At 40.4% G+C, this 12,989-nt stretch overlaps 1 protein-coding gene across 1 annotated transcript; it reads right to left on the reverse strand.

Annotated features, from left to right (window-relative positions):
• Nucleotides 1-830: 830 nt before the first annotated feature.
• Nucleotides 831-9,691, reverse strand: Tbx22 (T-box 22). The gene is made up of 8 exons (XM_013028898.1): nt 9,517-9,691; nt 8,733-8,913; nt 7,754-7,855; nt 6,249-6,423; nt 5,303-5,467; nt 4,742-4,806; nt 4,311-4,396; nt 831-1,438 (listed from the first exon to the last, which is right to left on the reverse strand). The coding sequence occupies exons 1-8, from the start codon at nt 9,689-9,691 to the stop codon at nt 831-833; spliced, it is 1,557 nt and encodes a 518-aa protein (XP_012884352.1).
• Nucleotides 9,692-12,989: the final 3,298 nt, after the last annotated feature.

The following is a 12,989-nucleotide window of genomic DNA, read 5'->3' on the forward strand; positions in this document are numbered from 1 at the left end:
TCTATTTAGGATGCTTTCCTTTTCATTTGATCTTTCTGTTTATTTAGTATTAAATACTCATTAGATTACAAATATTTATAAAAAGTATACTTGTGCCAAGTGCCTCTAGCTCACAGTTGTATTCCTAGCTACTCATGAGGCTGAGGCCTGGAGGATCACAGTTTGAAGGTAGTCCTGGCAGAAAGTCCTCAAGATTCCATCTCCAATTAACTAGCAAAAAACCAGACTAGAGGCATAGCTCAAATGATAGAGTGCCAGCCAGCTATGAGCAAGAAAGCCAACAAGAGCACAAGGCTCTAAGTTGAAGGCTGATACTGGAAAAATAATAAAAGTAAGATTTGAAAGTTTGTGTCCATATATTCACCTTAAAATTGAAATTAGTATTTATTCCATAGCAAAGTATAAAAGTGTAGACTAAACATTTTTTCTATAATTGCTAATATATATTTACAAAGAAACCAATCTTCATAGTCAGTTCCTGCTTTTATAGGAATGACATCTATCTTCTTTAACTCACTTTCAATATGTAAGAGGCAAGTGATATAGAAGCCAGTCACCTGACATCAATTTTCACTGATGTGCTATTTTATCAAATATTTATTAAATACTTATTTTGAGGCCCAATCCACTATAGTCACATATTTTCGTAGGCCATGTTTGACTTATACCCAAGTTCTTGTGAACATTTAATAAGGCACTTTAAAAGCATAGAAGTGATGCTGTCTGATAATGAGGATTTTTATAAGCCCAATAGCTGTTGACCTCTCTTTGGTTAAATACCAAGAAAACAGGTGCTTACATGCAATTGTGTTTAAAACAGAATTGTTGCATTAAAGACAATTATTGATTGCTGGATACCAATGAGCATGATTACATTTGCCTTCTCTAAAAGAAACTTGACTGTTGCCATTTGCTTTGAGCTGGTTGGCAGAATTCATCAGCCTAGATGGCATAGAGAAGTTGTACTTATAATAGCCATAGGATGGACCCAAAGAGCAACTAATGGTTTCTGGGGCAACGGGGTTTGATTGGAAAATGTTTCCAGGTGCCTGTAATCCATATAATATTTGATTTGCAGAATGGGGTGCTTGTAGATACTGCCCGTTGAAGTTTTCTGATGAATGATTTTTTGAATTGGCAAGTCCCAGAGAAGATAGCATAGGCACTTCCATCATGAGTGGGGCTAAAGACTGAGCACTGTTGTTGCTTGCTACACATTCAGGAGGAGGTAACACCAAAGGTGGTTGTTGCCAGAAGTTAGTTGGACAAATCTTGTAGCAAAATGGCAGGTTGTACAGATAGGCTTCTGGACAGGTCATTCCAAGGGAGCTTGTAGGCAAGTGAAATGTAGGTGGAGAGCATGGTGGAGAAAGCATGGAGTTTAAAGGAGAGGGAGCCCCTCCACTAGAGTTCACTGGAGATGAGCCACTACTTCCACCTGTGAATGAGAATGCAGCCAATGAATAAAGAACTTGATGTTTCCTGTTGAATCAAAACTCATATCCATCAACATCTCTGCTTCATTCTTAGATTAGCTTTCTTTGTAAGTTTAGTTGTTTTCCTTGAGAAAGGTCTTATTCATTCCACAGACAGTGAATACAGTATCTCTACTATTATTTTTAGCACTACTACTGAGACGCATGTACTTACTGAACATTTAACATGACAGTATTAGGGTCTTGAATCATGTTTGTACAACAATTTAAAGAAGTCCAAGTGAACAACTCATTCAATAACTTCTTAGGAATAAAATCTAGGTTTTCTCTTTTTTTTGTCAGTTGTGGATCATGAACTTTGGGCCTGGGCACTGTCCTTAAGCTCTTCATCTCAAGGCTAGCCCTCTACTACTTGAGCCATATCCACTTCTGGTTTTCTGGTGGTTAATTGGAGATAAGAGTCTCATGGACGTTCCTACCCAGGGCTGGCTTTGAACCATGATCCTCGGATCTCAGTCTCCTGAGTATCTAGGATGGCAGGTATAAGCTACTAGCACCCAGCAAATCTAGGTTTTCATTTCCTAAATTTTAAGATAGTTCAATGAATTGAATCAATTAATTCATTATTTTGGATTTCAGAGAGTGCATCAGTCTAAGATAAATGCATATGAAAATAACTTTTGGTAAGTGAATATAGCATGTTTACAACCACTAGCTATTTTTTTAATGCTTCTGGTGTTTGAAATCAGGTCTTCATGCTTGTTAGGCAATCTTATCATTTAGGTCATACTTCTACCCCTTTTTGCTTTAACTCTTTTTCAGATGGGATCTATTGCTTTTTGTTTAGGCTAGACTCAGACTTCAATCTTCTACCTATATTTCTGTAGCTGAGATTACATGCATATGCCACCATGCTCAGCTTGTTTATCAAGACAGATTCTCCTGTTTTTTTGCACATTCTCACTGCAAACATTTTGCCTTCCTGTCCTAATTCTCAAGTAGCTTGGATTACAGATATGAGCCACTGTATTTAGCTTTAGGTTTCATATAAGAAAATCATTCATGGAGATACTTGTATGAATCACTATAACAAGAGCTGAAGACAAATTTTCAAGTTAAGAAATATCAAGATAGAAATGAAAGAATCCACATAGCTTAGCAACTTTAAAATCAGGGATAATTTTTTTTAGGGGTCCACTCATGGGGCCTGAACTCTGGGCCTTGGCGCTGTCCCTCAGCTCTTCAGCTCAAGGCTAGTGCTCTACCACTTGAGCCACAGCACCACTTCCAGCTTTTTTCTTTTTACTTATGTGGTGCTGAGGAATCGTACCCAGGGCCTCAAGCATGCAAGGCAAGCTCTCTACCACTGAGCCACCTTCCCAGCCCCAAATCAGGGATAATTATAAGGTCCAAAAATGCCAAGATTCTAAACCTCAGTTTTGAACACTTTTAAATTCAAACAATAGGTTATCAACTAGACTTCAAGTTTGATAGTCTTTTATGTGTGTATTTTAGCTTAATCTATCATCAGCATAGTGGCAAATGTCTTTTCAATAAAACACCTAAAAGTTATTTTTTAGAGTGGTGTTCATTTCTTTTGAACATTACATAGTGTTGGAAGTTTTTAAAGCATGCTGCCTAGATGATATCACTTAAATTAATATTAAAAATGAGTGTTAATGTTGATCAAATCAATATAGTCAGGACTATGAATGGAGAAGTAGTGATTAATAGGGTTATAGTTAGATACAATCACATAGTCCTTAACTTTCTACATCACAAATGTACAAATATTTGTCTTCAGATAGTACACTCTATGACTAAATCATCATAATAATTAGATAAGGCATTCTGGTGAAATACTTTTTACCCTATACAATGATGTTTGAATAAATATGTTTAAATGGAATTAAATATATAATAAGTGAGTACATCAAAATACTATTGCTTTCTGTTTTTAAGTTTGTTTAAAACATTTTAAATATTAGAAAATATAAGAGAAACAATGAGGCAAATGATACAATCCATGCCAGATATAGACAATGTTCTATTTTTGTATGGTCTATGAGCTACCTTTTTAATGTTTGTTTCTATTCGTAGTACTAATCTTTGTCTTAGAGTTTATCTTCAAGTATTGTTATACTCCTTCATGTGTAATGTAAGAACTTTATAGTAGTGGAGTATACTTATACTTTGTTTTCCCAGTTTCTATGTCATATGCATCAAATATGCTACCTTACATGTTATAACCCCCACAATCTACTGTTATTGCCTTGAATCACATGTTCAATGACTTTTCTAAGAGTTTGAAAACAAGAGTAAAATATACATTTACTTGCAAAAAATAAATTCATTTTGATCATCTAGTATTATTTTTGTCATTTACTTTTATACACACACACACACACACACACACACACAAAGAAAGATTAGAGCTAGATGGCAGTACAATTTTTACAAAGACTTTTAAATACATGCTGAAATTTTCTCATTAAAGATAAAACATTCATTTATATAGCTAACATTTTTTGTAAATCAGGACACAAATTGACCACAAGCCCTCCCTACAGATCTTAAATTTGATAAACTCAGATATTCAAGAATCCAGATGAGATATGAAGCTAAGGGTTTAGAGTCAATCAAGAAGAAACATATCAATAAATCCACCATGACTACAGCAATATTTTTCCCTTTATGCCAGTTCTCCTCCCTTTGTGCCTTTTACTTCAACAGCACAATAAAATATGCATTCATTCACTTGCTTGCAAGCATACTTTATCTGACATTTACTTATCTCCTTGCATTTTATTTGCTACAAGAGTTCTGACTATTATTATTATATTTATATGTTAAATTATGATATAATTTGCTTACTTTTTGTGTCTGCACCAAAGGTTTTAAAATCCAGATTGAAGGAAGGCCTCCACGGGTATGTCTCCAAAAGCCCATCCAATACTCCCCTAAAAAAGATTTAGCTTTATTCAATCCCAGAATTCAGTTCTTGAAAGTAATGGTCATCTACACTTTTTATATTTTATTATAATTATCTGAAATTGCTTTTGTTTATAGCTAGATTCTAAAGAAAATTCAATAAAAACTATGGTTCTAGGATAACAAATACCTTAAAGGTAGTTAAAGGAGACAGTGGGAGAAAGCAAGGTTTGGGAGACATCGCACTCATTTCCTACCATTCACTAGTAACAAAACTTAGAGAATTTAAGTCTCTGAACAAGTTTCCTTATTTTGAATATTTGCAAAATGGGCTACATATATATTAGGCATGATTTGATTGTTATACTACTCACCTGTTTCTTCCAGGATCTCTAAATCCTTTGGCAAAAGGATTCCTGTCTATTTTCAGCTTGGTAATCTATGGTTCAAAAGAAAAAGAAAGGAGAGGAAAAAGGTGAAGGAGAGGGAGAAGGAGAAAGAGGAAGAGGAGGGGAGGGAGGGAAGGTGGAAAGAGGGAGGAAAATTAGGAGAGAGAATCCAGAGGTGGAAGGGAGGGAAGGTGGAAGAAAGAGAAGGAAGGACAGAGAGGAGTGAGAATTAAGTCAGTACAACATTGTTACCATTGCTTATGGTTACAAAAGCCATATAATGCTGTAACCTGTATTGCGGCACTTTAAATAAATATACACATATGTGTAAGTCAAATTTAGAATAATTTTCTCCTTTATGCCCGGGTCCCCTCTGCTATATTTTCCCTTGTAACACAACCATCACATAGTCAAATTTCACTTGATGATAATGTGATAAAACTATGATTATCCCCATTATTAAAATTTAATTAATGAGTGCCCTTAGCCTTTACCCCCAGGTCCCTTTGGGCTTCTCCCGCTAGCCTGGGGCTCAACCCATTTTACCTGCTGATTTTGGTAAGCTGTCACTGTAGTGAATTCAGTTTCTTTAAAGGAGAATATTTTAACTCCTTCAGCAGGCAGGGACTGAATCCTGGAAAAGTCAACTGTGCTATCTTGCTCCATCACATGCACTCGAGGCTTGTACTTATGCATAGACTGTAGAATGATCTGAGGGAGAAATGGTTAAATGCTGCCCAAAATCCTGCCCTATCTCACAACCACATGGTATGCTAATAAACACGCAAAAAAATGGAGCAAATCTAAACCAGAGAGGATCAGGAAACCACATCCAGGGATCTTTGTTGTGCCATTTGGCCCCCAACTGAGGCCTTCATCGCTAAAAAGCTTCCAGAGCAAGACATCTCAGTGACACCAGGTAGCATATTGCACTCCAAATGGAGGCCCTTTGTTGCTTACAAATCTAGATATCCGTGTGATGTACAAGTGTCATCAGGATTTGATCACCTGCCATTGGTTCCCTGAGCTTTGAAACAAGTATAAACTAACTCCATGGGCTCTGGATGAGAATTTCAATCTGCATTCCTGTCCTCCACTTGTATCCTCTCACTGTTCTACTTCAAAGGTGTGCATCTAAAAATTGCGTGCACTATCAGGAAAGCAAAAGCCCAAATGTTGCTTGGAAAGCCAGGGTGCCTGACAGCCCTGTGAAGTTTCCCTCCCACACTCTCAAACCAGGCATTTTGGCTCAAAGTGATCTCTTTCAGGCTCAAACTGCCTACAGTTATCATTCCCATATGCCAGTATTCTCAGATGCCAAAGGAAGTTTTCAGGAGCCATTTGTTGCCTATTTTGCTTACAAGTGCACAGTTAAGAGTTAAAAGAGCACAACATGTGCGACTGAGAGAAGTTTCCTTGATCTTTCTAGGGTGACCTGTGGGCTGGAGCCTTGCCACCACCCTCCTCTGGGAGAAGGATTTTGCTCACTTACATGGCCTTTGTCATCCATCTCATTGTTAGTGAGTTTCACGCGATCAAAGCTGATGATCTGCCGCATCCAGGTCTCTCCAGAGCAGGGTGAGTCTGGGTGGACGTAGAATCTGGGAGGGATGCATGAATGGTCTGTATTCCCAGCTACCATCCACTGAGAACTGTGATACACATACCTGAAAAGGTTCAGAGTATTCATTAAACTCAGCTAGCCAAAGCCAGGAACTTGAGAAGTTGTTGTGTTTTGGTTTTAAAGTCCTTGCCAAAGGTCAGCCAATTGATCACAAAGGCAAGTAGCAGGATTCAACTAGATTTTTAGAGTGTTGGGGGCAGAAAACAAACAGTAAATAAGTACATGTCATCAAATTGCAATGAAGTGCCAGGATAGGTAAAATGTCATGGGATTTCCATGTCTAGTTTGTATTTCCTCACAGAAACCACAATAGAAATTGGTCTCATTTTACCATGCAGAAATACATGTGTGTGTGTGTGTGTGTGTGTGTGTGTGTGTGTGTGTGTGTGTGTGTGCATCAGCTGAGAAGAATCAGGGAAGAAGTGGGAGGCTGAGAAGAGTCCGTCCAGCCCACTGTCACTAGTCATCCTCCAAGTTCTTTCATAAGTCAGATTTAGCATCAGAACCCCCATCCAGGAACCCTGCTCAATGTAGACTTGGGGTTGATTTCCCAACCATTTCCAGTCTTGAACTCTCAGTTGTGCTTAGTAGTCAGTCACAAAAACAACATGTTCCACTGTTGCCAGGCCATGGCTCCAGTACATTTTCAGGGCTGGGCTTTCTCCTTCCTGTTAAAACCAACAAGGGGTTAGGCAGGCTGGAGGCCCAGGTACCCCACTTAAAGCTGGATGGAATGTTCACAGCTGAGTATAGACTGAATTCCTGAGTTAAAATTAGCAGAGCACAGTACTTTTGGGCTGCTATGAAACTTTGGAACAATTTGTCTCTTTTAAGCCTATTCTTAAGTCCAGGACTCAAAGACAGAGGGTAAAAAGACTCTCCTAACTTCTGGCACTTGTTCATAGTTTCAGGTAAAATTCAAAACAAGGGGAAAATATGGGCTTGTGTTCTAGTTAGGACCACTTGACTAGTTTGGGACAAATCATAGCATTGTTTTTGGAGCTTTCTGCCAAATCAGTGTAGCCCAGTTGGTCCCCAGAAGCCTGGGCCCACCAGGAGGATTTTTCACTCCCAAACCCTTCAAACCACTTCTGTAAGCCAGCTAGAGTCCAGCTCCTCCCCATTTTACATACCTATGGGCCAGAACTGTAAGCTGAGAGGCCAAAGTATCTTAAAGCACCAATTAACCTGGCTTTCCAAGAGGAGGGGGAGGACATGCCTGCTTGTTTTTCAACTCTCAAAGCCCAAGGAAAGGCAATCCTCCCTCCACAAAAGTTACAGTTTTAAAAATAGTGCTGTCAGTTTGTAGATCTAAAAATCCAAATCCCTGTCCTCAGCCTAGGCATTGAGATAACCTATATGGACCTAGTTACCTATAGCGCTTGGAATCAACTGGTACCACATCCAAGGCCACACAGTACTGCTTTCCTGGTTCCAACCCTTTCACCTTGACACGAACAGAGGGGAACATCCGCCTGTGGGAATGAAAATAGATATTGATCCTAAAGATTTTTGAGATATTTTGAAAGGGAAGAAATCCTGAACAAATACTGACACCATGGAAAACCTGAGACTCACAACACCCTTCCAGTTCTATGACAGATTCAGGAAATGGCATTTGCTATGTGAGGAGAGATTATTGGTCACATGCTTTATTGAAGAAGTCTAGGATTTCTGAATAGATCAGAGTAACCTCACAATACCACCTTTGACTATATGAAAAAATTTAGGAGAAACAGTAGAAGAGAAAATTTCTGTCCTGAGTTTTCAGCAGAAAGTTTGGTGAGGCAAATTTGGGAAAGATCGAAATGAGAAAGATTACAACAAAACAAAACAACAACAAAGAATTGCTGTCATGAAGGTGTAGTCCCGCACTACAAAGTGGCATTAGGCCTGCGTGGGAAAGGCAGATCTTAGAATAGTTTGGGCCAAGGATAGTATCTGAGGGGGACTGTTCAATGGATTGTCCTGGAGTCTTATCTATGTTATTTTAAACAGATAAGAGTGGTCCCAGCCTAAAACATGGGGGTAACATCTGACACCTGTTTGCCTGGGCGCTTGCCACTTCTATCATATACTACATAAACAAGAGCTGAAGGAAGTGTTGGGAGTGCAAATGTAAAGGACAGATAGACCATTTACTATTCTGGGAAGGATACACCTAGCACAGTAAATTGAGGGGCCTGTCGTTTTCTAATGTCTGGCGACGAGTGGGGAATTCGAGAAATTAGCAGAGCACAAAAAGGAAGTCTCCACATTAAGGAGATGGAATCATTAACGGCTTTCTGTGCGTTCGTTACTTTACGCTACTTTACTTTACGCTACTCAGGAAAACTTTGAGTGGAGCCAAACCTGCCGGCTTTGGTGATGATCATCTCAGTCCCGATGTCGTGGAATCGCTTCCACAGCTCGGACCCTTGAAGCTCCACTTGAATAACATCCTTTCTAAGATTTCCGTAGTTGTTGCCATCGCTGGTGCGGCCACCACAGCTGGAGAGAGCAGCTGCGGAGGACTCTGTCTTGGGTCTCTTTTCTGCAGGACAAAGAGATAGCTCCGATTTTGAGAGTTTCGAAGCTCTACACATCCTTCTCTGTTCCTCACAAGCAAGCCTTCTCCCATCTCCAAAAATCCTGGTGTTGGATCCCCAAGTTCCCTACAACACCCTCTATGGTCCTTTAATCCAGAAAGGGGAGAAGTTATAGCTATGCCCCATTGAAAGAAAGATGCAACTCTTTAGATTGATCCATCCTCATACTCCTTCAGATGTTTCGGAGGCTGGATCTCCCTGCACGCTGGGAGCGCACCCGCTTCTCAGAGCGAAGAATAGCCACCTTTTGGCTCTCCCGGCTGTGTAGAGGATCTGAGTCTCACTCCTCCACAAGCCTGTGCGACTCTACCCTGCACTCCAAAAGGAACTCGCGTTCCTCAGCGCGCCTTTCAAAAGTTCAGAAATGTTCCTTACAGTCAGGTGGCCAAGTTGTCCCAAGGGCCCCCAACGACCTATTGGGCTTGGACAGGGCATCTGTGTGTAGAGTTTGCCACCCTCCCACAGCGTGGCGAGCCTGGCAGAGAACTGTGGATCTAGCCAGCGCAGGCCAATGGCTCGGGGCATCGGGGCTGCGTGTAGATACTCACCGGGCAGCTCGCTCTTCCAAGCAGCGGAGCTCCTTCTCTCCTCCTCTTCCTCTCCGCCCTCTTTCTCCAGAAACTCACGCTGCGCCTCCTCTCTTGGGTCCCGTGGTTTTCTTTTGCTGGGCCTCCCCATCAAGGCCTCCACTGAGAAGGCATGCGCTCGCGAACTGAGAGCCATCCCTGGAGGGGAAGAAGTGAGTGTCCGCAGCCGAGTTTCAGCCTGAGCTGGGGGAGGGAGGGAGGAGACGACGAGGGAGGACGCAAGCGATAGGCAAGCAAAGAAAGCAGGGAAAAAAAATAATTCCCAAATCTGAAAGACAATTTTTGGATTGGTACTCAAGGACAAAATTCCTCTATGAGTGTGTGTGTGTGTGTGTGTGTGTGTGTGTGTGTGCGTGTGTGTGTGATTTTTATATATACATGTATTTTTTTTCTTTAGACTAAAACAAACAAGAGAAAACTAGGGTCTAAATCTTCCTGAGTCTGGTCCCCCTTCTTTTTTCGGTCTCCTCCTTCCCAGTAGACATATGCGGACCATCAGTCCTCAAATCCCTTGTTTCTGGGACCTGCCAGAGCGCAGAGATTGGCAAAGGCAGGCCTTTTAGGGAGCAGACCTGCCGCCAATAGCGGCTCGCGCTCGGATTGGGAGATAGTGTTGCGGCCGACTGACTGAACACCAGCCGGTCACAGCCTCCGGTATTTGTTTTGGAAACTGTTGGAAGCATAAAAAGCACTGTGAGTGACATTTCAGAGTCTGACAGGGAGGAGGGGTTGGGGGTTGGTTGAAAAAGGGCTCCAAACAGGCGGGAGGAAAGAGGAGGAAAAGGAGACACAAGGTTACTGGTTTACATTAAATTGTAAAACTCAAAGAAATGTGCCATAATTGCCCACGAGGGGCCACTTGCCCAACAAAAGTGCAAATATTACTTAACCAGATCCAGAAAAATATATTAATGTGTGTTTTGTGCGCCCCTCCCTCCCTTCCTCTCTTTCCCTCTCTCTCCCTCTCCTCCTCTCCTTCCCTCTCCTCTCTCTCTCTCTCTCTCTTTCTCCCTCTCTCTCCCTCTCTCTCCCTCTCCCTCCCTCCCCAGTGGTAGCACGGGGCAAAGTAGAAAGGAGTGCAAGCTTTCTGAGCTGATTTGCTCTGTAGCTTGGTTTTCAAACTAAGTGGCAGGTTGTCTCAGTGGATTCTCTTTTTCTTAGTAAAGAAGGCTCAAGAAAGCCGTGAGGAGGATCCCAGATGCCACCATGGAAGATAAGAGCAAATCTATGTCTTCAAGTCCCTCTTCTTCTGGACCTGCTTATCTTCTTCATATTCACCCAGGTTCATTAACAAACACATGTCAAGGCCACTAGCAGCACAACAGGGCTTTTGCTCCCAAGAATGTGTACATCTCATCATGTTATGATTCAATAATTGATTCCAGCATCTCCTGGAATATTTTCCTCAGTCAGGTTTTGCTTTGCTTTAAAATGGATAAAGATGTTCTTTGTGTCAGAAGGAGACTTTATCATTTCCTAGGAATACATTTACACATGCAGATGTGGGATGTCTGTGTGCATGTGATCCAGTCATGCACTTTCCAACAGAAATAAGGAGCCAGGGGCCCCTGGACTCTGGTTGACTGCATCTAAACTAATGACATTTGCACATTTCCAGAAGGTCTTTTCTCCTGGGGCTTGAACTCAGGGCCTAGAAGCTGTACTTAGCTTTTTTGCTGAAGGCTGGAGCCTTCACCACCTGAGCAACATTGGCACTTCTGGTTTTTTGGTGGTTAGTTCATTAGAAGAATCTCACAGGTTCCCCCCCCCCCCACACACACACACATTGCATTGAAAACCAATCCAACTCCATTTAAAACAGAATGAAAGAAGTATTAAATCATAGTATCTTAATATTGGAATTTGACAGTAAAGTCATATAGTTTTTTAATTTCAGTCATTTAGCTGCAAATGTACTCTGCCTACATTTTCCATGCAATGTTAGTTATAGTGATGATGGGATATTAAGCCAAAGACAGACATCTTAAAGTAAATGAGAATGTTTGTAAGTCTTCTATGATCTTAGCTATGATTGCAAAAGGTTTGGTCACAGATTAAATGTTTACTGAAAAGAGTAGTAGCAAGACACTATCTCTATCTTGGACAGGTAGAGTGAAGCTCACAGAACAAGGCCAATTCCAGTGCGCAAGACACTTAGCTTTGGAAAGGAGCCCTTTCTGGATAAGACCTTTACCACAGTTCATAAATAATTCCTTTTTACTTCAGGCATTAAGGCAGGAATAGGGAGTATTCATCTATTCACACTTATTCAGAAGATATATTTTAGCCTTTGCATTTCTTACCCAAAAGACACAATTCAAAATCATAGAAGTCAATAGTTGATTAATTTTAAATTGCTAAAATAGCATGTAGCATTTTCAGTAGTGTTTTTCAGTTTAGAAATTTTCTTGCTTGTAAATGCTAGCTCAATTTACCAGCCTAAGGCAGGACATTACCCTATGTAGCAAGGGAAGACTTTACTTTGCAAGGTTCTTTTAAGAACAAATTTTTGTGAAATTCAGGTAAGAGATCATTAGCATATATATGTTCTAGTACTTCAGACTATCTTCTATATGATGTGTCTCTTAAATGAAGGAAATAACATATATCAGGTTATATTCCTTTCTTACAAGAAAGGTCTTCTTAATACCTACTACATGCATATAATTTCATCACCCAGAACTATTTTTTATTTGTGTAAATAAAACTTTCCCCATTCCTATTTTATCACCTGTATGGTATTAAAAAGAACTGTAGATCTTCTCTCACTCAATTGTTCTGGTATAAGGTGCAACTAATTCCAGTTAACTTGTATCTAAGAGGAAAAAGTCCAGTATCTCAGAACTAGTTTGGTAATCTGTTCAGACTGTCAGGCTTCCCCACCCTCGAGGAGGGAAGGTCTGAGGAACACATGCTGATGCCAGTATTTACTTCTCTACACCCGAAAGTCTCTTTTAAGTAGTTTATGTTTCCAAAAAATGTACTTAAACTTTTATGATAGATTTTTTGACAATGGAATGGCAATACAACACCTGGAGACAAACTGGAATTCACAGAAGCTCACATTACAGCAGTATTTTTAGCGTAGCACCCAGTGCCTCACACCTCTAATCCTACTTACTCAAGAGACTGAGAACTGAGGATCACAGTTCCTTAGCCATCCCTGACAGGAAAGGCCTCTTATAATCAATTAACTACCAAGAAGCTAGAAGGAAAGGTGTGGCTCAAGAGGTAAAGCACCAGCTTTCAGCAAAAAAGGCAAGGTACAGCCCACAGACACTGAGTTCAAGCCCCAGTGTGGCACAAAAAAGGTATGGTTAATAAACATAAAATCTATTCAATATCAAGAAGGATAGAGAAGAGATAAACGAATCTTGAAAGGCACATGTTTTATTAGATTTAATCTTGAATATGGTACTTGAACTTGTTTTAAG

This window comes from Dipodomys ordii, unplaced genomic scaffold (assembly GCF_000151885.1).
Source record: "Dipodomys ordii isolate 6190 unplaced genomic scaffold, Dord_2.0 Scaffold116, whole genome shotgun sequence".
In the NCBI taxonomy this organism is placed as follows: Eukaryota; Metazoa; Chordata; class Mammalia; order Rodentia; family Heteromyidae; genus Dipodomys; species Dipodomys ordii.